Raw genomic sequence first — 23,219 nt, 5'->3', positions numbered from 1 at the left:
TTCTATCTAAAAACTGGCAAGGTTGTGTCCGTGAGCTGATGGAACTGGCCAGCATACTGAGCGAGTTAGTCGAATATCTAAATTTATTCTTCATTTATGAATGTAATCTTTTTCTATTAGGAGCACATTTGAAATGTAATGATCCCTTGAAATTGGAGCCAGATTAAATTCAGAGATGGAAACAAATTTAAATAAATTCTAATAAACACAATATTCCTTTTCAGGTGTGCTAGAAAAGGTTTACACTCATTAAACCTTCACTATATATACTGTATATATATATATATATATATATATATATATATATATATATATATATATATATATATATATATATATTTGTGTGTGTGTGTGTATATATACATACAGTTGAAGTCAGAATTATTAGCCCCCCTGAATTATTAGCCCCCGTTTATTTTTTCCCCATTTTCTGTTTAACGGAGAGAAGAATTTTTTTTCAGCACATTTCTAAACATAACAGATTTAATACCTCATCTCTAATAACTGATTTATTTTATCTTTGCCATGAAGAGAGTAAATAACATTTTACTATATATTTATATGATATACTAAATACATATGATACTACATACATACATACACACACACACACACACACACACATATATATATATATATATACACACACATATATATATATACACACACATATATATATATATATATATATATATATATATATATATATATATATATATATATATATATATATATATATATAGACACAATAAGTTTGATGTTGATGTTACTATATTTTTGGGTTTTAAAAAATCCCTATAATGGTATATTTAAACAGTGTGTGTGTGTAAAGAAATACAATTTTCAATATATATTATTATAAATATTTTATTAAAATAGATAAAAATGCACATGGATGCATTTTTACTTGCCTTTGGTGGATTTGCTTTACACATGATTTTTCTCCTCTGTTTTGATTATTTATTTCATGATATTTTCAGTTGGATTATGGATTAAGGATTTTGTTGTGTATTATGATTATTATTTTTTCATTATGTTTGTACTGGATCTAATTAATGTTCAGCTTTATCACTTGTCTTTTCCCATGAGATGTTGTTTTGTGTTCTTCTCTGGCTTCACTAAAATGATATAAACCTTTGGGGTAAATAAACAAAGAAGCAGGCCAAAACTAGAGGCTAAAATGGCAAAAATCTCCACAGCAGTTGTAAATTTACCAGGTGAACTGACATATGCAGGCACAAAAGCCAGCCATACTGCGCAAAATATAATCATGCTGAAGGTGATGTATTTAGCCTCATTAAAATTACCTGGTAATTTCCGTGCCAGAAAAGCCAGAAAAAAGCAGACACAAGCTAAAAGACCGATATATCCCAGCACACACCAAAATGCCAGATCAGAGCCCACACTGCAATCCAGAATGATCTTGGACTGTTGATATTTAGTGTTTCTATAGGGAAATGGTGGGGATGCTACAAGCCAGACTGTACATATGAGCACCTGAATGAGAGTGCAGCAGAAAATGATGATTCTCTGCTGTGTAGGGCCCAACCATTTCATTAAATTGTTTCCAGGTCGGGTCGCTGTGAAAGCAGCCAGCACCACTAAAGTCTTTCCCAAGATGCAAGAGATGCAAAGCGAGAAGGTGATGCTGAATGCAGTGTGTCGAAGCATACAGGACCAAGATGTGGGTTCCCCGATGAATATCAAAGCACACAGAAAACAAAGAGTCAGTGATAACAAGATGAAGAAACTGAGTTCGGAGTTATTTATGCGTACTACAGGAGTGTTTTTGTAATAAAGAAACACGGAAAACACAGCTAATGTGAGGCAGGCTCCTGCTACAGCTATTACTGTCAGGGTTAATCCCATTGCATCATGGGACAGGAATTCAACCACTTTAGGAATGCACACTGTTCCATCAGCATTTGACCAGTAATCTTCAGAGCAGGCAATACAATCTAGTGAATCTAAAGAGAAAGAGGGAAAATTAAGTTGAAGGTCACTTTTTGCAAATTTATATACAAATTACTGAAGTTCTCTGACCTGTCTCATTACTGATTTTGCCACTGTCACATGGTACACAGTCAAAGCAGCACAGAGGCTGGCCACGACGAACAGCCTTCCTGAATCCCGGAGCACAGCTGTTGCTGCACACAGACACCAGCACCTGCTTAAACAACAGATCCATACATATATGGTTAGTTCATAAATACAAAAGCAGTATTTTTGTGTGTGTAAAATACAATTTTTTGAAAAAAAATAAAATATATATATATCCAGCACGTTTTACGCAGCAGATGCCCTTCCAGCCACAACCCATCTCTGTGAAACATCCACACACACTCATACACTACGGACAACGTAGCCTACCCAATTCACCTGTACCGCATGTCTTTGGACTGTGGGGGGAAACTGAAGCACCCGGAGGAAACCCACGAGAACGCTGGGAGAACATGTATATCATATATGTATATCACTCTCTTCTTCTTCTCTATTAAGTTATTGAGTTATTAAAACTATTATGTTAAGAAATGTGTTTAAACAATGTTCTCTTCATTAAACAGAAATTGGGGAAAAAATAAACAGGGAGCTAATAATTCTGACTTCAACTGTGTGTGTGTGTGTGTGTGTGTGTGTGTACATATCGTCACCTTGGAATTATAAGAATGATTTTAAGATATTGAGCTTTCAAGTTTTTGCATTCTAACAGATAACAGTTTGTGTGTAGCATTTGTTTTAAAATTAAAAGTCATAAAATGTTAACAACTTATTTATAAAAACATTCCATACTGTAAATAAGTTTATAAGAATATGTCAATAACTCAGTTTTGACAAAAATGTCAGATAGAACCTTATAATTCTAAGGTAACGACACACACACACACACACACACACACACTTATTATTTTTTTTTTTTGTTCGACTTGTCAGACATTTTCAATAAACAAGGACGTCACACTAAAGGACAGCAAACCTTTATAATTGTATAGTGTTGCCTAAAAAAGATCAACGTGACAAATTCTGAGACGAAAACTTGTCATGGCCTTCACAGGGGCTTCAGTCATATGTGTCACATGATCTGGAATCTTCAACTAATAATCTACGTTGTCAGTGGAATTGCCAAATTTAAAATTAGCATATAGTGTCACAGCAGAGGACATTGTTTTTAATGACAAAATGTATCAAGTCCCTATGTTCTTGGAAATATGTGGATAAAAATAATGTTTACCATTTAATAAAATAGACACTGCATGGATTTATTAATGATTTTTAATTAATTTCCTTTTAAATGTATGAATTGTCATTTATTATGCTTGAGTTTTGGCTGAAAAATTAAAGAAAAAAATATAATAACAGTAGTTTGAAAAAAAGTCCAAGGAACACAGAAATGTTTAACAATGACTACATTATAAATGCTGCCATTTATATTTGTTATGTGTGACAGTAAAAAATAAACATCATGTAAACCCATTAGAGAAATGCATATTAATAATTGGTAAATTAATAATGCTCCTTACAACTAAAAAGCATTAATTAAGTCACTAAATGTCTAGCTTCAAATTTACTTGAATAAATAAGAGACTACTGGATTAAAATAAAGATTATTTTCACCTTCGTTATTTCCTTCCCAGATGACAAATCTGCCATCTTTATTTAAGTCACTTACCTCCAATTGACCCTACAGAACTTCAGAACGTGGGATCTCATGTACTGTAATACACTGTGAGAACAGCTTGCCTCAGTCTGATGGCCGGGCCACATGATAGCCTCCTCCTTGATGACCAGCTCTTGGCCAGATTCAAGTGCACCATCGAACATGCCCACATTAATAAACTCAATATTTCCTGCTGAGCCCCTCTGCCAGTTTATGAGGTCATAGGATGGAATAGAATCACCTTTCATGTCAAAGTTCACTTTCTCTCCTGAAATAGTGAATGACACCTCTTGGAGATACTGTTGTAACTGAAATATTGTGATAAATTGATCAAATCAAGAACTATTTTTTTTTTGTACAGAGGTCATTTAACAAATAGCAACTTAAGAGTTAGTTCACCCTAAGGTTAAAGTTTACTCACTATGTACTCACCCTCAAGTGGATCCAAATCTTTACGAGTTTCTGTATTCTGTTAAACGCTAAAGAAGATCATTTGAAGAAAGCTGAAAACCTGTAACCAAGACTTCTATAGTGAAAAAAAAAAACAAATACCATGGAAGTCAATGGATACAGCTTTCTACAAAACATCTCATCTTGTGTTCAACAGAAAAAGAGAGTCACACAGGTTTGGAACAAGTAAAGGGTGACTAAATATAGCATTTTAATTTTGGGGTGAACTATCCCTTCAAGAACTCATTATTTTCAGTACCTGCCACGGGTAGATATGAGGTGCGTTTGCACATGTGGAGTTACTAAATGGTCCTTTTCCAGGGGTACAGTAAATAAGATTGTGCAGGGAATATGCAATGGCATATGCTGCTTTGTAGACATTATAGGAAATGCGAGGACTGGATGTGTTTAAATAGGCAGAATACTGCAGCCTAACAGTCTCCTTCCCTGTACAGGATGGCAAGTGACTACTCAGGTTGGACCATGAGGGGGAACAGCCATATAAAGCCCCCCAAAGCTCATAAACCAGAGGATTTGTGGGGTACCTTTCTGGGTTCACAGTTGTGAGATATTCTTTTAATCTAGGAATTTGACCCTGTCGAATGCCAAATCCAATAGTCCCTCCAAGGAAAGGGTCAAATTCACTTCCTGCAAACACAGAGGATGTAACCCAAGCCTCACTTGCGATCCACTGTATGCCTGTCACATTCTGTTCCATGTAATCTCTCAAGAAAGGTGTGAGCTCACCTTCAGCTGAAAACACCACTACTACACGGGCAGTGGAGTGGCTCATGACATGTATTATTTCCAGCGCCTTCTGACGATCATATAACAAAGGGATCATCTTCTGATAAGCAACACATATGCCTGTACCCTCCAGCTCCTTCAGTAAGCCCTGAAGGGCAAAGCGGCCATACTCGTGATCTCCTCGTATCACTCCGATCCATGTCCAGTTAAAATGCCGCAGGAGTTTGGCAATGGCCTTCACTTGATAAGCATCACTAGGTATGACTCTGAAGAATGTGGGGAATTCTCTCCTATCACTCAGACAGGCACATGATGAAAAATAACTGATCTGTCGAAATCAAGGTCATTTTGTAACATTATCTAAAAGCTTTTGGAAACATAATTCAGTTTTAAATTACACTGCACAGGTTTCACGGAACATTGATAAGATTGTGTTCATGATTAACTTATCATGATGAGAACAGTGGTTCTACTATCACTAAAAAGTGCACACAAACACTATAAAATGCTATTTAGTGAATGATAAACAATGAAAACAATTCACTTTAGACTCACCATTGGTATCCCAAAAGGTTGCAAAATTCTAGAAACTACAATAGACTGAGCTGACCCAGATTCTCCTATCACAGCAAGCAGTGGAGCAGCATCTGCACACAAGGGGCTTTCTAGTTCATTTGGCCCATTTAGAACAGCCACTGCTGATCTCTGTCCTGTCAGAGGGTAAGCACAAGAGTCAAAGATTTTGTAACCCAAAGTGTAGTTAGGAAGGAGATCAACTCGCTTGTTAATTTCTTCCACTGCAAGTTTCATTGTAATGGCCCATCTAAAAGCTCTCGTATCAAACCTGCAGATGACATAAACGGAGAAGAAAACTTAAAAAGCATCAACACTTTTACACAGGTTTAAATGTTTTCAAACAAGACACCTTTCAAGATTCTTAGAATAAATCGATACGTATTTACATACTGTGCACACATAAAGCTCTCACCCATTACATTTGACCGGCCCAGGTTTGTAAGTAAAGTTGAGGTCTGGCATTTCCTGATTATAGTGTAAAGGAAAAATACCACCTATTACAAAATCTCCATTAGCCATGAGGCCTGGCTCAAATTCATTTTGCAGTAGGCATTTGGAAGCTTGTGCGGGATTGAGTACACTGAGATGGTAAACCAGTAGCCACAGAAGCAGGATAGTCATTGTCTCTAATGAATGCATCGCTCAGCATGACTAGAGTAGGCAGGGCAACCTGTTATATATATAGCAGATACAGGTTCCTTTGCATCTCATTATGCATCACAGTCAGATGTCATTAACAGGATTCAAAATACTCATTTTCACAAATATATTTTATTAATGTATTCTTTTTACAACAGTAGTACAACCTAAGAGCTGTAATCCTTAGAAAGAAGGGACATTTGTGTTTGCATTATGAGATGTATAAAATGTTGTTTTGGTGCACAAGAATGCATACAGACCTTTTCTTTTTCTTACATTTTTATGTTAAAAATATCCCTTCAGAATAAACATAGCATACCATAATAGACAAACTGTGCTATTTATATTATTCATCATGTTATAACTTTTCCCATGAGATGCTGCTTGGTGTTTTTCTCTGGCTTCATTAAAATAATGTAACATTTGGGGGCAAATAAACAAAGAAGCAGGCCAAAACTAGAAGCTAGTATAGCAAAAATCTCCACAGCAGTTGTAAACTTACCAGGCTGGCTGACATATGCAGGTACAAAAGCTAGCCATACTGCGCAAAATATAATCATGCTAAAGGTGATGTATTTGGCCTCATTAAAATTACCTGGTAATTTCCGGGCCAGAAAAGCCAGAAAAAAGCAGACACAAGCTAAAAGACCGATATATCCCAGCACACACCAAAAAGCCAGATCAGAGCCCACACTGCAATCCAGAATGATCTTGGACTGTTGATATTTAGTGTTTCTATAGGGAAATGGTGGGGATACTACAAGCCAGACTGTACATATGAGCACCTGAACGAGAGTGCAGCAGAAAATGATGATTCTCTGCTGTGTAGGGCCCAACCATTTCATTATATTGTTTCCAGGTCGGGTCGCTGTGAAAGCAGCCAGCACCACTAAAGTCTTTCCCAAGATGCAAGAGATGCAAAGCGAGAAGGTGATGCTGAATGCAGTGTGCCGAAGCATACAAGACCAGGATGTGGGTTCCCCGATAAATATCAAAGCACACAGAAAACAAAGAGTCAGTGATAACAAGATGAAGAAACTGAGTTCAGAGTTATTCACACGGACTATAGGGGTTCCTTTGTTGTACAGAAAAATCACCAGCACAGTGATGGTCAAAAAGGCTCCTATTACAGCTATGACAGTTAAGGTCATTCCCATCGCATCATGGGAGAGAAATTCAATCACTTTTGGTACACATGATGTACCATTTGCATTTGACCAATAGTCCTCAGGACATGGCAGGCAATCTACTGAATCTAAAAAATAAAAATATATTTTTACACTGCACAGGCCATGGAGGATATCAAACAATTACAATAATGAGAGCATATTCAAGATGCAGCAAGGAAGCTTACAAGCAAGGTGACTCTACCTGTCTGATTACTGATCTTGCCACTTTCACATGGAACACAGTCAAAGCAGCACAAAGGTTGCCCACGACAGGCAGCTGTCCTAAATCCTGGTGCACACCTATAACTGCACACAGACACGGGCACCTATAAAAAAGTACATGTAATAAGAAATTAGATACATGTTTAATTATTGTTTTCTTTATTGATACACAGCATACACAACCAAATGTTCAGATAGAAATTCTAACAAAATCAAGACAATAGGGGTTATTTCACTGAAATATCAGATGGCAGTGTAGTGTACAGTCAACACCTTGCCTTAGTCTGTTGGTTAGACCATGTAATGGCCTGCTCCTCAATCACCAGTTCTTTGCCAGAATGCTGAGCACCATCATAGAGGCCCACTTTAACAAACTGCATATCTCCACTTGCACTTCTTTGCCAGTTTATTAAATCATAATATGGAACTGAGTCTCCTTTATTATCAAAGTTAACATTTTGTCCAGATATTGAGAAGGAAACATCCTCAAGGTAATGCTTCAGCTTTGGAGAACAAACAACCAAACAAATGAAGGAGTAATATTCAAATAATAAAAATTGAAAAAGAAGACAAGATAAACATAAGGACAATTTTGTTTGCAATTTAAAGGAGTAACATATAAATTATTTACAAGGTTTTATTTACTATTATTTATTTATATTTGTTATTGGCCTATATGTAAAACTCTGTTTCTTTTAATTTTGAATAAGCAGTTCCCACCATACCCTAAAACACTTTTACCTGCCATGGAAACACATTGTTGAGGTTCGCACATGAGAAATTCTCAAATGGCCCATGTCCATTTCTACATTCAATAAGATTATGAAGAGAATGAGCAAAGGCATACACCGCTTTGTAAACATTGTAGGTCACACGAGGGCTGGATGTGTTCATGTAGGCAGAGTATTCTTTTCTGAGAGTTTCTTTTCCTGTGCATGAGGGTAAATGACTGCTCAAGGTGGATGTGGATGGAGAACAACCATACAAAGCCTCCCACAGTTCCTGAACCTGAGGAATAGAAGGGTACTTTTCTGGAGTGACGGTCCTGATGTAATCCTGAAGACCTGGGACGTGTCCTTGACGGATTGCAAAGCCAATTGTGCCATCTAAAAATGAATATGTCTCTGCTAACATTGATGCTGTAACCCAAGCCTCACTTGCAATCCACTGAATTCCAGTGATATTTTGAGCCACAAACTCTCTTAAAACAGGATAAAACTCTCCTTCTACTGAAAAAACAACAACTACCTTGGCTGTTGATTCCTTCATTACTTTAAGAATCTTCAAGACTCGTTCCTGGGTATAGTCTTTTGGAATCATTTCATGATAAGCCAAACAAATATTTGTATTTTCAATTTCTCGCTTTAAGCCTTGTAAAGCAAATCTGCCATAATCATGGTCTTCAGTCACAACACCAATCCATGTCCAGTCAAACCTCTTTAAAAGCTGTGCAATCGCTTTGACCTGGTAGTCATCACTAGGAACCACTCTGAAAAATGTCGGGAACTGCTTTCGATCACTTAGACAAGAGCAGGTGGAGAAATAGCTTATCTATAATAATAATAATAATAATATTAATAAATAAATTTTAAAAAGTTAATTAATTATTATATATATATATATATATATATATATATATATATATATATATATATATATATATATATATATATATATATATATATATATATAAAATATAAAATTAATATACCATAGGTATTTGAAAGGCTTGCACTGTTCTGGAGAGAACAATAGACTGTGAAGATCCAGATTCTCCTATTAATCCTATTAAAGGGCCAGCCCCAGAGCACATAGAACTTTGAACAACTTCCTGCCCATTCATTACAGCCAGAACTGCTTTCTGAGCTGTTACAGGAGTAGAGCAAGAGTCAAATATTTTGTAAGCAAGTGTAAAATTGTTGAGGAGATCTTTTCTATTGTTTATCTCCTCCACAGCAAGCTTCATAGAGAGAGCCCAACGGAAAGCTCTTGGATCAAACCTACATTTTAGATAAATAAAAAATAAGGGAATGAATTGTTACATAATAACTTTTGTAAAAAATGTTTTAGAACATTGATTGATTTCAATAACTGTAATACTAATTATAAAACAACTGAAATGATGAATGGAAGAGAAGCAACTGAAAAATAACAAACGTCATTACCCACGACACTGTGCTGTTAAAGGTTTCTTCATATAGTCTGTTGGTGGAAGCTTTACTCTGTAATGTAAAGGAAAAATTCCTCCTATTGTGAAGTCTCCACTAGTCATGAAAACTGGCAGATCAAAGTCATGTGGGGAGCAGATTAAAGCCATAGACGCACTGGAAAGATGAAATATCGACATGAAAATGTAAATCATTGCTCTAACTCCAAAAGCACACAGATAAAGTTGTTTCTATTTCCAAAGGTTTTATATGGTTAGTCATTTTCATCTCATTATGTATGGTTCCACGCGTTGCAGAATTTGCTAAATTGAGAGGAGAGTAATATCACCTATGATGCAACAGTTCAGGCATGAATATGTAAACCCTCATTTAAATACAACCCATCATCAAACTTTGTTGACATAATGAGTGTTATATATAAAATATATAGCTGAAGCTACATTTATTAGCCCTCCTGTGAAATATAAATTCTTTTTAAATATTTCCCAAGTGTTGTTTAATGGATTGAAGATTATTGCTTAAAGTGTAATTTAAAGAGTTTACTTGGTTATAATGTAAACTAGGCAGGTTAGGAGAATTAGGTAAGTTATTTGATAACTCTGGTTTGTTTTAATTCTTAAAATAATCCTTAAAGAGTCTAATAAAATTTACCTTAAAATTTAAAAAGTGTAAAAAAAAAAAAATTTTCCAGCCAAATAAACTTCACTTAAGATATATAAAAAAGAAAAAAAAATCACAGAAGGGCTAATATATATATATATATATATGTGTGTATGTATGTAGAGATGCACGGGTCAGCTGAAATGACACCCGAATTCGCAGCTTTATACTAATCATCCACCTGCAGCCCTATATATCAGATATAGTTTTATCTGATATATATAGTTGATGTCAAAATTATTAGCCCCCCTGAATTATTTGCCCTTATTTAAATTTTTTTTCCCAATTTCTGTTTGACGAAGAGAAGATTTTTTTTCAACACATTTCTAAACATAATTTTAGAAATTGGGAAACGTTTTTTTTTTTTTTTTTTTTTTTTGCAGTGGATAGTTTTAATAACTCATCTCTAATAACTGATTTATTTTATCTTTGCCATGATGACAACTATTAATATTTTGCTAGATATTTTTCAAGACACTTCTATACAGCTTAAAGATACATTTAAAGGCTTAACTAGGTTAATTAGGTTAACTAGGCAGGTTAGGGTAAATAGACAAGTTAATGTATGATGATGGTTTGTTCTGTTGACCAGCGGTTCCCAACAGGGGGTCGCGGCCCACAAGGGGGCCTAAGCGAGGTTTGTGGGGGGTCGCGTCATATTTTTAAAAATCTTAGCAGTGAACAATTAGGAGAATGATCATGTTGCCTTCATTTTATCCCCTAGCTCAGTAGTCCTTAACCATCGGTCCTTGGATCAATTGGTTCCGGGCCGCAAGAAATCATTAATTATTTGCGTTTTACTTATTATCTGAGTCTGAACGATCTTTTATTTTGAAAAGTCTTTTATTTTGAAAAATGACCGTACTCTTGCTTACATCTTGGTCACTTTAGCGATCAAATTTAACCCACAAGCAGCAAAATGAGTAAGAAACAGACGTCTTAGGAAAGTTTCTTTGCAAAGGGAAAAAGACCCAGTGAACGACCTGGGTACTGCCAAGGAACAGATCCGCAACCCACTTGTCAACAAATCAGGTGAATCCACCATGGCTGTGCAAGAAGATCAACTGATGGAGATTGCAAATGATCACAGCCTTTAAGGTGCTATTTGTATATTGCGTATTTCTAGAGTCTGCACAAGTTTATTTTTCCAATGGAGGTGCGCGGCTTATGCGCACAAGCGGCGTGATGCACTCGCACCAATGAACTCCGGGCCACAAGCACACTGCATGTCACGTGACAAAAATTGATCAATCAGCTTCAGCTTGTATGGAATATTCACATTTCGGTAAGACTAATTTTCGCAGTCAAACACTGAACACACAAACACTGCAGTCCTTTGTACTTTTCTTCATAAATTAAACTTGTATCAGAAAGTGACAGCAATGTTTTGTCAGTTTGTCATTCTCTGAGAAAACGGTTGATGGTCGCATAGCAACCTACAAAGCACTCATCCCCCCCCCCCAGTAAAATTGCAAACGTTGACTGGTGCGTGGTGATAAAATGGTTGAGGATCCCTGACCTGGCTGACCAAAAATGGACAAATTTATAATCCTTCCTCCACAAAAAAAAACAGAGTCTTACGAATTCGCCTCGCAGAAATCCTCACTCTAATTGTAATAGCCTATATTATTTTTTCCCTTATAAACTTGTGTAAATACTGATATTTTTGTCATCGAATTTCAAATAGAGTCAATTTAAAGGCCAAAGGCTTATGTTTTTCAGTTACAAATGGCCTACTGATGTTTTGCTTTTATAATTTACATTAGGCTTTTATTCATTCATTCATTTTTTTCGGCTTAGTCCCTTTATTATACCCTTCCAGTTGCAACCCATCTCTGGGATACATTAGGCTTTTATTTGTGCATAAACATATCTAGATATAGTGATAAACAAACCGTTTGTTTGAAAACCAATTTTTTTGTCATCATAACTGCAAACATATATGAGCGATTATATCATTAAATGTGCAGGGGGGCCTTACAATATTTTCCAGGGGAAAAGGGGGTCTCAGGTTAAAAAAAAAAAAAGGTTTGGAACCACTGCTGTAGACTATTGAAAAAATATATAGCTTAAACGGGCTAATAATTTTGTACTTAAAAAAAAAAATGCTTTTATTCTAGCCAAAATAATATGAATAAGAGTTTCTCCAGAATAATAATACTAAAAAAAAAACATTATCAGACATACTTTAAAAATTCTCTTGCTCTGTTAAACATCATTTAGGAAATGTAAAAAAAAATCAAAGGGGGGCTTATAATTCTGACTTCAACTGTATAAATATATCCGCACCCGACCCGTGCCCGATTGTCACTTTAATAATTTAATTCTTTGTTTTAGGCATGATGATAGGTCACCGTGGATATTAACAGCAGATTCAGTGAGCTATAATCTGCGCAGCTCAGATAGTAAAATAATGTTAATCTTAAACGTTTTTAAATGAAAATTTATTCATAAAAACAAAAGTGTCTTTAGACAACTTTTTCTTCATTTTCAAATACAGAAAGTAAAAATAAGACATTTTAGCTTTTACGAATACAGGAACAAGATAACAAAAAGGGTGCCAATTTACTTGGCCCTTTTCTGTACACTGTGCAAAAAACAGCATCTACTGTGCCTGAATTCGGATGATAACGCTCGCATCACTTGTTGTAGGAATGAACAAGATTATCCCCACAAGGAGCTGTAGTCGTGTAAATAAGCGATCTTGTTTCTTCCAGAACTAGAGCAGATTTTCGTCTGATGACTCCTCTAACTAAAACTTTGAACAGTAGGATACTCTTGCACTTTATCCACTATTTTTCACGTCCCATCTTCCCATTCTGCAAAGCCCACTCTCTGCTTTTTCGCTGGCCAACTGCCATGTCCTGCTACATCCAGCCACAATTAATCATAACGTATTTTTTTATTACCCAACCCGCCCGACCTGCGGATTATATGCACACACAGTCACACACACATTGTTATCCTGTGCAAATTTACATTAAAGGAGGGTCTAACTGTTAATGTATTCTGCTGAACAAGCAACAATCCCAAAAAATGTGATTACAAACCATCTAAATCAAATAATAACTTGGGGGCAGATTAAAAAAAAGACTAGTATGAACCTGTAACTTAACCATATAAAAAATATTAAACTTGTAGGTGTGAGGGGTAAAGGTCTGCATGTATTATACTTTCACTCATACTATTTGGTTTCTGTTGTTGGGTCCATTTCATATGAATTAAAATGGACAGTGAATGTATAGACAGTCTTTATTTTGTTTATTTTGTTGTTACTTTTTTTATTTAGACTTTATTTTTTATTGCAAAAACCAGTGGCTACAGTGTAGGTTACATAACCTAGAGATCAGTTAACATCTTCATTGTCTATTGTTATTTTACGTAAACATTTCTGACAAGCTTGTTGGAATCATGAAACTTGAAAAACAAATTGAATACTACAAAAATAAAAAATAAATGCATAGGATATTGACTCTGTCCCTAAAATATTTAAAAGTTCATAGTTGAAGATAATATTTGGATTTCATGTTTATAGCATTTTTATCATTTTTAATTTTTTTGAAAATCTGTACAAACACTATTCATTTTGTGACTTTTCCAATTAAATGTTGCTTGGTGTTTTTCTCTGGCTTCACTAAAATAATGTAACATTTTGGAGCAAACAAGCAGAAAAGCAGGCCGAAACTAGAAGCTAGTATAGCAAAAATCTCCACAGCAGTTGTAAACTTACCAGGCGAACTGACATATGCAGGCACAAAAGCTAGCCATACAGTGCAAAATATAATCATGCTGAAGGTGATGTATTTGGCCTCATTAAAATTACCTGGTAATTTCCGGGCCAGAAAAGCCAGAAAAAAGCAGACACAAGCTAAAAGACCGATATATCCCAGCACACACCAAAAAGCCAGATCAGAGCCCACACTGCAATCCAGAATGATCTTGGACTGTTGATATTTAGTGTTTCTATAGGGAAATGGTGGGGATACTACAAGCCAGACTGTACATATGAGCACCTGAACGAGAGTGCAGCAGAAAATGATGATTCTCTGCTGTGTAGGGCCCAACCATTTCATTATATTGTTTCCAGGTCGGGTCGCTGTGAAAGCAGCCAGCACCACTAAAGTCTTTCCCAAGATGCAAGAGATGCAAAGTGAGAAGGTGATGCTGAATGCAGTGTGCCGAAGCATACAGGACCAGGATGTGGGTTCCCCGATAAATATCAAAGCACACAGAAAACAAAAAGTCAGTGATACCAAGATGAAGAAACTGAGTTCAGAGTTATTCACACGGACTATAGGGGTTCCTTTGTTGTACAGAAATATCCCCAGCACAGTGATGGTCAGAAAGGCTCCTGCTACAGCTATCACAGTCAAGGTCATTCCCATCGCATCATGGGAGAGAAATTCAATCACTTTCTGGATGCACTCTGTTCTATTTACATTGGACCAATAGTCTTCAGGGCAAGACAGACAATCTACTGAATCTTTCAAAGAAAAAAAAGAAAGAAAACCATATGAAGTGCATTGGAATTAAATATGACAGCATGAATAAATGGTGTCTTTATATAATTTTTGTCAATAGGAAAACATGCATCACAGAGCTCTGACCTGTCTGATTACTGATCTTGCCAATGTCACATGGAACACAATCAAAACAACACAGAGACTGCCCATGTCGGACAGCCTTCCTGTATCCTGGAGTGCAGCCGTTACTGCATACAGAAACAGGTACCTAAATTAAAATTATTTTTATTATAACCTCTTCCCAAGAATATGAGTCTCCAAATAACAGAATGCAATACCAGATGCATTGTCAGTTTTAGCATAATGAAACAGCACATCTTTTTATCAAATGTATAAAGGCTTAATGAGCACATACTGTATAGTGACAGTTATATTATTAGAACAACAGATGGCAGTGTAGTGTGCAGTCAACACCTTGCCTTAGTCTGTTGGTTAGACCATGCAATAGCCTGCTTCTCAATCACTAGTTCTTTGCCAGAATGCTGAGCACCATCATAGAGGCCCACTTTAATAAACTGCATATCTCCACTTGCACTTCTTTGCCAGTTTATTAAATCATAAGATGGTATTGCATCTCCCTTGATATCAAAATTAACTTCCTCTCCAGAAATAGAGAAGGATATTTCCTGTAAATAATGTTGAAGCTGAAGACAGCAGAGGGAAAAATGGAGATGATTAAAACAAATATCCACATCTAGACAGTTCATGTGCAATATAATAACTAATCTACTTAAACACAAGTTATCATCAAATCCTCAAGTACTTTTACCTGCCATGGAAACACATTGTTGAGGTTCGCACATGATAAATTCTCAAATGGCCCATGTCCATTTCTACATTCAATAAGATTATGAAGAGAATGAGCAAAGGCATACACCGCTTTGTAAACATTGTAGGTCACACGAGGGCTGGATGTGTTCATGTAGGCAGAGTATTCTTTTCTGAGAATTTCTTTTCCTGTGCATGAGGGTAAATGACTGCTCAAGGTGGATGTGGATGGAGAACAACCATACAAAGCCTCCCACAGTTCCTGAACCTGAGGAATAGAAGGGTACCTTTCTGGAGTGACGGTCCTGATGTAATCCTGAAGACCTGGGACGTGTCCTTGACGGATTGCAAAGCCAATTGTGCCATCTAAAAATGAATATGTCTCTGCTAACATTGATGCTGTAACCCAAGCCTCACTTGCAATCCACTGAATTCCTGTAATATTCTGAGCCACAAACTCTGTCAAAAAAGGGTAAAATTCCCCTTCCCCTGAAAAAACAACAACCACCTTGGCTGTTGATTCCTTCATAACTTTAAGTATCTTCAAGACTCGTTCCTGGGTATAGTCTTTTGGAATCATTTCATGATAAGCCAAACAAATTTTTGTATTTTCAATTTCTCGCTTTAAGCCTTGTAAAGCAAACCTGCCATAATCATGGTCTTCAGTCACAACACCAATCCATGTCCAGTCAAATCTCTTTAGGAGCTGTGCAATCGCTTTGACCTGGTAGTCATCACTTGGAACCACTCTGAAAAATGTCGGGAACTGCTTTCGATCACTTAGACAAGAGCAGGTGGAGAAATAGCTTATCTATAATAATAATAAATTCATAAAAAAACCTAAGTTATATATAGTTGTATGTATGTATGTATATGTGTGTGTGTGTGTGTGTGTGTGTATATGCACACTTATTAATATACCATAGGTAAATATAATACCATTGGTATTCTGAAAGGCTCCAAAGTTCTGGAGACAACAATTGATTGTGAGGATCCAGACTCCCCAATTAATCCTAATAAGGGGCTAGCTCCAGAGCACATGAAACTTTGAACAACGTCCTGTCCATTCAGCGCTGCCAGGACTGCTTTCTGAGCCATTACAGGAGTTGCACAAGAGTCAAAGATTCTATAGGCAAGAGTGTGTTCTGGTAAGAGGTCTTTTCGATTGTTTATCTCTTCTACGGCCAGTCCCATTGTGAGAGCCCAGTGAAAAGCCATTGGATCAAACCTGAATTAAAAACAAAACAATTATTTCATTAAAAATCCTAAAGAACATTTATGAAGTCGCCTTTTAGAAAGTATTGTAATACATTAGATGGGGTTTTCATAATGTAAATGAGATAATAGATTTAATAAACAGTTTGGGGAAAAATATAATTGATAAGACATATCCTTACCCTCGACACATTGCTGTTAAAGGTTTCTTCATATAGTCTGTTGGTGGAAGCTCTACTCTGTAATGTAAAGGAAAAATTCCTCCTATTGTGAAGTCTCCACTAGTCATGAAAACTGGCAGATCAAAGTTCCCTCTTGGAATACATCTTGAAGTCATAGCTGCACTGGAAAGATGAAAAATACAAAGAAAAATATGAATCATTGTATTGTTAGCCTCCTCTACTCAAAAGGCAAGAAGATGCAACTTCTGTCTTTGGTTTTATATGTTAGTCATGCATGAAATTATGCATGACGTCTTTCTGAGTTATATATTGACTCAGGTGGGCTATGATGTTTCCCAAGATGCCTCAAACTAAAACTATATTTGTCTGTTTTTTAGACACATTGCATAATACTAATAATCTATTATGTAGGCTTGTTAATAGAATTTATTAAATCTATTTTATTAAATGTAACTTATTAAATCGAATTAATTGGACTCAATTCCATATTTGAATACTTGTGTAACTCTGGCTGTGTTTCTGTTTAGTTTTGTTATCTATGTCACATACTTCCATGTAAGCTCTCCTGTGTTCCTTAGTTTCCTTATTAGTTGCTTTGGTTTTTTATTGTCTCCACCCTCATGCAATCCAATTAGTTAATTATGCTATTATCTGTCACAGTATTCAAGCCCTCTGGTCTTAGCCCTTGTTGTCAGTAGTTTTAAGTCACCCCTGTGATGTTTGCATGATCTCTGTTTGTTGTTTTGTTTAGTTTTTTTACAATGGCTATGACAGTTTTTTCAATACATTTTACAAACTCTTAACACAGTTACGTTTTATAATACATAATACAATTTATAAACTCGTAAAACAGTTAGCACAACAACCGTCTTAGTTGGCTTTACAATTAACACATTTCTTGTTGCTTAGACACAAAATGCATCTAGTTAACACCAATTTAAAATGCTTAAACATATTTTACAAACAGGCTCAACCAAGACCAAAACAATGTAATATTACAGTCAAATTTACCAATGTTCTGTTCAATGTTTTGTTTAAGTAAACAGTGTGCTAGCTGCATTTGTATCCTACATGCACAGAGGTGATAACTTGCTTTTTACAGATTTTTCCAATTGTTTACACAATTACTTGTACTTCAGACACAATGACTACAACATGTAACTGATGCACCAACCCCCTGAACCAACTCTGCTAAACTACAAGCACAATTCCTGCTTTACACTCAAATTGCAGTTTTAAAACACACTTTTTACTGTTTTTTTTTACTGTTCAACTGATCTTATGAATGTCTATTCATGTGATGGCTTGTGTGTGTCATTTGAAAACAAAAGATCATTTTGAGAAGAAATCACATTGTTTTGAATGTAGTTTTATTTTGCAGAAGAATTGATGAGTTTTGCCCAATGTGTGTGTTTTGTGATTTGTGTGTAGAGATCTGACAAAATGAGACATGCTTTCAGAAAATGTGTGTAAACAATTGGAAAAAACTGTAAGCCACAAAACAAACACAAAAGCCATATGTCAAATGCTACAGGTTTTTTCAGAGTGTAAAATTAATTTAAATTACTTTATACTTTACTAACCACTTTTTACACCCCTCTAGCAACCTATTTATTTCTAAATACACTAACTTTTTATATTTTTTAAAGATTTTGTTTTTATGTATGGCAATGTATGACAATATAGTAACCAGCGATCTTCGCCACTGGAGAACTATACACAAGCCACAGTTAAGAACTACAAATCCTATCAAGCACCACACACACACCTGTTCCGTTTTTCCCTGATCACACTTGCAAGCACACACTCACAGCTGAAGCTCTTCATTGTTTTATTACCTGGACTATAAAGAGAGCACTCATACACATCTGGGCTGAGTCTTGTTGTCTGTTAAAATGTGATATTACGATGTTTTGATCCTTGCTTTGTTTTGTTTGTTTATGTAGTTTGCCGCCTAAACCGACAACTCTCATTTTTATTGACCTCGACATTGGATTATCTGCATATATCTTTTTGCACCTATTTTGATTGTTGCCTGCATGACCATTTTGCCTAATAAACTACATGTGGATCCTCAAACTCTGTTGTCAGCATCTGTTACAGAAGACTCAACCGCTCAATGGATCCAGCAAGTATTCTTATTATGTGTCTCCTTCAGGGGAAGCAATCTATTGAGGATTATGGAAAGGATTTTATTCAGTTAGCCCACTACTATGGACAAACTCTATATGAAATTCTTTTTAAGGGGGCTATTTTAGTGACAGTTCAAAGGAGGGACGTTTTAACATTCAAGCACATGAAAAAAGTGGACAACTTCAGTTAAAGATTCGGCTTCATCAAAGCAATCAAGAAAAACGTTCGAGGTTACTAAAGTAACCCTTCGTTCCCCGAGGAGGGGAACGGAAGCACTATAAGTGGATTTGATTGTAAAATCCACGCATTGGGAGGATTTGGATCAGAAGCCGCTTGTCTGGAGAGTATTGAACGGGCCAATGAATGAAATTAATTGGCAGCGTAAGCTTGCGCAGGTGTGCGACATCTGCAATTATCTCAGCATATAAGCACACCTGAAGCCAGCAGACGCCATCCTTTTAAGCTGAAGAGACTTTCAAACAGCTAAGGGACAGTCATTATGGCGACGGAGTATAGTGCTTCCGTTCCCCTCCTCGGGGAATGAAGGGTTACTTTAGTAACCTCGAACGTTCCCCTTCGGGGGGAACTTCAGCACTATAAGTGGATTTGATTGTAAAATCCACGCATTGGGAGCCCATTGAAAGCGCCATAATGACTGCACCTTACCAACACCCCCGATGAGGAGATAGTCAAGCAAGCGTGACGCACCCACATCATGGGGGGCGCGGTCCTCCAACGTGTCCCTGGCCCTAATTTATCCTACTTCAACAGAAGTTTTACGGATTTAGATATATTTTTTGGGAAGTCGTGAACATCTAGATAATTCTAGGAAATACGACAGTACGTTGGGAAGCGTGCAATCCCGATAGGGAGGACGCTGCGGAGGCCATCCGTTACCCAAGGGGGGGATAGATGGCAGAATTTACATATGGACTAGCCCTAAAAAGGGGGAGTACGCATAGCAAAAGAGTGGTTAGCGGAGAGGGAAGACACGGGTCCGCCCAGGGGGGGGGGACTTAACCGTGGCGGAATAAGCATATGGGATCGCCTAGTGGGGACCACGCATAGCAGGCACCTATACCCAAAACGCGGGCTGACCAGCGGGCAGACCTACAACGTAGTGGGCCAGCAAGTGACTCCTCCGCTGAGTCAGTGCTGGGGGCCACGGAGGAATCTGCAGGGCTCACCTGACGGGGAACTTTACTGACAGATAAAAAGGCGCACGTACCTCCGTGTTAGGGAGAATGGCGCAGCAAGCGTGTTTCAACACCCTACCGAGTTGTCTCCTCAATCACCAAAGGGTTACCTAATACCCTTGAGGAAACCGGCTCCACTTGCAGATTGTAAAACCTTGCAAATGTGTTGGGTGTTGCCCAGCCCGCAGCTCTACAGATGTCTGTTAGAGAGGCGCCGCGTGCACGCGCCCAAGAGGATGCAACGCTCCGAGTGGAGTGTGCACGAACTCCCGGGGGACACGGCTGACCTCGACTCGAATAAGCGAGTGAAATGGCATCCACAATCCAGTGGGATAATCTTTGTTTCGATACGGCACTTCCCTGCTGCCGACCGCCATAACAGACAAAGAGCTGCTCAGATGATCTAAAATTCTGAGTACGGTCCACATAAATGCGCAGAGCGCGAACTGGACAAAGTAAAGAAAGGGCTGGGTCTGCCTCCTCCGGGGGCAGCGCTTGCAGGTTCACTACCTGATCTCTAAAGGGGGTGGTAGGAACCTTGGGCACATAACCGGGGCGGGGTCTCAGGATGACGTGAGAGTAATCCGGCCCGAATTCCAGGCACGAGTCACTGACCGAAAATGCCTCCAGGTCCCCGACCCTCTTGATGGAGGCCAACGCAACCAGCAGAGCTGTCTTCAGGGACAGAAATCTTAGAGATACTGATTCGAGTGGCTCAAAGGGATCGGATCGCAGACTCGTGAGAACGAGGGCGAGATCCCAAGAGGGCATGAGAGGGGGGCGAGATGGATTAATTCGCCTAGCACCCCTAAGGAACTGGATGACCAGGTTATGCTTTCCCACGGTGCCGCCAGCTACCGCGCTATGATAAGCGGAGATGGCGGCCACGTAAACCTTGAGAGTGGAGGGCGACAGCCTGCTGTCCAACTTCTCTTGAAGGAAAGAGAGCACAACACTAATCTGGCAATTTCGGGGGTCTTCTCTGCGAGAGACGCACCATTCAGTGAATAGACTCCACTTCAGGGCGTAGGCGCGCCTCGTGGAGGGGGCTCTAGCCTGAGTGATGGTATTAACCACCGCAGTCGGTAGGTTACCTAAGTCTTCCTCGCGTCTAGGGACCACACGTGGAGGTTCCAAAGATCGGGGCGAGGGTGCCAGATGGTGCCCTGTCCCTGAGAGAGTAGGTCCTCTCTCAAAGGGATCCGCCAGGGGAGGGCCGTCGCGAGGAGTGAGAGCTCTGATATCCAGGTCCGGTTGGGCCAAAGGGGCGCAACTAGCAGAACCTGTTCCTCGTCCTCCCTGACCTTGCACAGAAACTGCGCGAGCAGGCTCACTGGGGGAAACGCATACTTGCGCATGCCCCGAGGCCAGCTGTGGACCAGTGCATCCGTGCCGAGAGAGCCCTCGGTCAGGGAAAAAAACAACTGGCAGTGAGCGTTCTCGGGGGAAGCAAACAGATCGATCTGGGCCTCCCCGAATCGCGCCCATATCAGCTGAACAGACTCGGGGTGGAGTCTCCATTCTCCAGGGCGTAACAGCTGTCGTGAGAGCGCATTGGCTGCACGATTGAGCGTGCCTGGGACGTGAATGGCGCGCAGCGATTTCAGCCGCGGGTGACTCCAGAAGAGCAGACGGCGGGCGAGCTGAGACATGCGGCGAGAGCGCATACCCCCCATGCGGTTGATATACACCGCCGCCGCCATACTGTCCGTCCTGACCAGCACGTGTTGCCGCTCCAGCACCGGTAAAAAGCGGTGGAGAGTGAGGAACACTGCCAACAGCTCTAGGCGATTGATATGCCAATGCAGCTGGCCCCCCTTCCAGAGGCCCGCAGCCGCATGCCCGCAACACACGGCCCCCCAACCCGTGTTGGAAGCGTCTGTTGAAACAACAACATGGCTGGACGCCTGTCCTAGAGGCACACCGGCCTGTAGGAACGAGGGGTCGTTCCAAGGGCTGAGGGCGCGGCGACACAGCGCAGTAACCGAGACCCGGTGTGTGCCCGCGTGCCATGCGCGTCTGGGGACCCGATCGTGAAGCCAGTGCTGAAGTGGTCTCATATGGAGCAATCCGAGCGGCGTGACGGCGGCTGCGGATGCCATATGCCCCAGGAGCCTCTGAAAGAACTTCAGTGGGACCACTAGTTTGCTGTCGAGCTCCCTCAGACAGTTCAGCAACAGGCGAGCGCGTTCCTCGGAGAGGTGCGCTACCATGGTGATCGAGTCCAGCTCCATCCCGAGAAAAGAAATCCTCTGCACGGGGGCGAGTTTGCTCTTTTCTCGGTTGACCTGAAGCCCCAGTATGCGGAGATGCCGAAGCACCTTGTCCCTGTGCATAATCAATTGCTCCCGCGAGTGGGCTAAAATCAGCCAGTCGTCGAGATAATTGAGTATGCGAATGCCAGCGAGCCGAAGGGGCGCTAGGGCACCCTCCGCGAGTTTGGTGAAGACCCGCGGAGACAGAGAGAGCCCGAAGGGGAGGACCTTGTACTGCCACGCTCGACCCTCGAACGCAAACCGCAGAAATTGGCGGTGGCGTGGAAGAATGGAGACATGGAAATACGCGTCCTTCAGGTCTATGGCTGCAAACCAATCCCGAGGACGAACGCATTGGAGAATGCGCCTCTGCGTGAGCATTCTGAACGGCAGCCTGTGCAGACAGCGGTTCAAAACGCGCAGATCTAGGATTGGCCGTGACCCACCGCTCTTTTTGGGTACGATGAAGTATGGGCTGTAAAACCCACTCTCCATCTCGGCTGGAGGAACCGGCTCGATTGCACCCTTCGCCAGGAGGGCAGCAATCTCCTCTCGCAAGACAGGGGCAGACAGGGGGTTGACCCTGGAGAAATACACGCCCGTAAACTTGGGGGGCCGTTTCGCGAACTGAATAGCATAACCGAGTCTGATTGTGCGTATG

At 39.3% G+C, this 23,219-nt stretch overlaps 4 protein-coding genes across 10 annotated transcripts; all 4 read right to left on the bottom strand.

The window, feature by feature from the left end:
• Positions 1–858: 858 nt before the first annotated feature.
• Positions 859–6,081, bottom strand: olfcv3 (olfactory receptor C family, v3). Of its 2 annotated transcripts, XM_073929817.1 has the most exons (7): positions 5,841–6,081; positions 5,408–5,696; positions 4,853–5,180; positions 4,365–4,753; positions 3,739–3,963; positions 2,044–2,167; positions 865–1,967 (listed from the first exon to the last, which is right to left on the bottom strand). In XM_073929817.1, the coding sequence occupies exons 1-7, from the start codon at positions 6,065–6,067 to the stop codon at positions 1,069–1,071; spliced, it is 2,481 nt and encodes an 826-aa protein (XP_073785918.1). In that variant the 5' UTR covers positions 6,068–6,081; the 3' UTR covers positions 865–1,068. The 2 variants fall into 2 exon arrangements, with proteins under 2 accessions (XP_009291997.3, XP_073785918.1); XM_009293722.5 differs by having other exon boundaries at positions 859–1,967; positions 4,365–5,180.
• Positions 6,060–8,785, bottom strand: LOC110438105 (extracellular calcium-sensing receptor-like). The gene is made up of 3 exons (XM_073929825.1): positions 7,737–8,785; positions 7,439–7,562; positions 6,060–7,322 (listed from the first exon to the last, which is right to left on the bottom strand). The coding sequence occupies exons 1-3, from the start codon at positions 7,836–7,838 to the stop codon at positions 6,421–6,423; spliced, it is 1,128 nt and encodes a 375-aa protein (XP_073785926.1). The 5' UTR covers positions 7,839–8,785; the 3' UTR covers positions 6,060–6,420.
• LOC141378813 (vomeronasal type-2 receptor 1-like) lies at positions 7,811–13,147 on the bottom strand. Its single transcript, XM_073930299.1, has 2 exons — positions 13,142–13,147; positions 7,811–9,009 (listed from the first exon to the last, which is right to left on the bottom strand). The coding sequence occupies exons 1-2, from the start codon at positions 13,145–13,147 to the stop codon at positions 8,185–8,187; spliced, it is 831 nt and encodes a 276-aa protein (XP_073786400.1). The 3' UTR covers positions 7,811–8,184.
• olfcv1 (olfactory receptor C family, v1) lies at positions 10,672–17,250 on the bottom strand. 6 transcript variants are annotated; one of them, XM_073929821.1, is made up of 7 exons: positions 16,975–17,204; positions 16,499–16,805; positions 15,579–16,388; positions 15,229–15,453; positions 14,894–15,017; positions 14,110–14,769; positions 10,672–13,209 (listed from the first exon to the last, which is right to left on the bottom strand). In XM_073929821.1, the coding sequence occupies exons 1-7, from the start codon at positions 17,172–17,174 to the stop codon at positions 13,154–13,156; spliced, it is 2,382 nt and encodes a 793-aa protein (XP_073785922.1). In that variant the 5' UTR covers positions 17,175–17,204; the 3' UTR covers positions 10,672–13,153. The 6 variants fall into 6 exon arrangements, with proteins under 6 accessions (XP_073785922.1, XP_073785923.1, XP_073785919.1 ...); XM_073929822.1 differs by having other exon boundaries at positions 16,517–16,805; XM_073929818.1 differs by lacking the exon at positions 10,672–13,209 and having other exon boundaries at positions 13,526–14,769; positions 16,517–16,805; positions 16,975–17,237.
• Positions 17,251–23,219: the final 5,969 nt, after the last annotated feature.

This window comes from Danio rerio, chromosome 18, assembly GCF_049306965.1.
Source record: "Danio rerio strain Tuebingen ecotype United States chromosome 18, GRCz12tu, whole genome shotgun sequence".
NCBI classification, from domain to species: domain Eukaryota; kingdom Metazoa; phylum Chordata; class Actinopteri; order Cypriniformes; family Danionidae; genus Danio; species Danio rerio.
The sequence above is the reverse complement of the archived record's forward strand: the minus strand, read 5'-3'. Positions and strand labels throughout refer to the sequence as shown.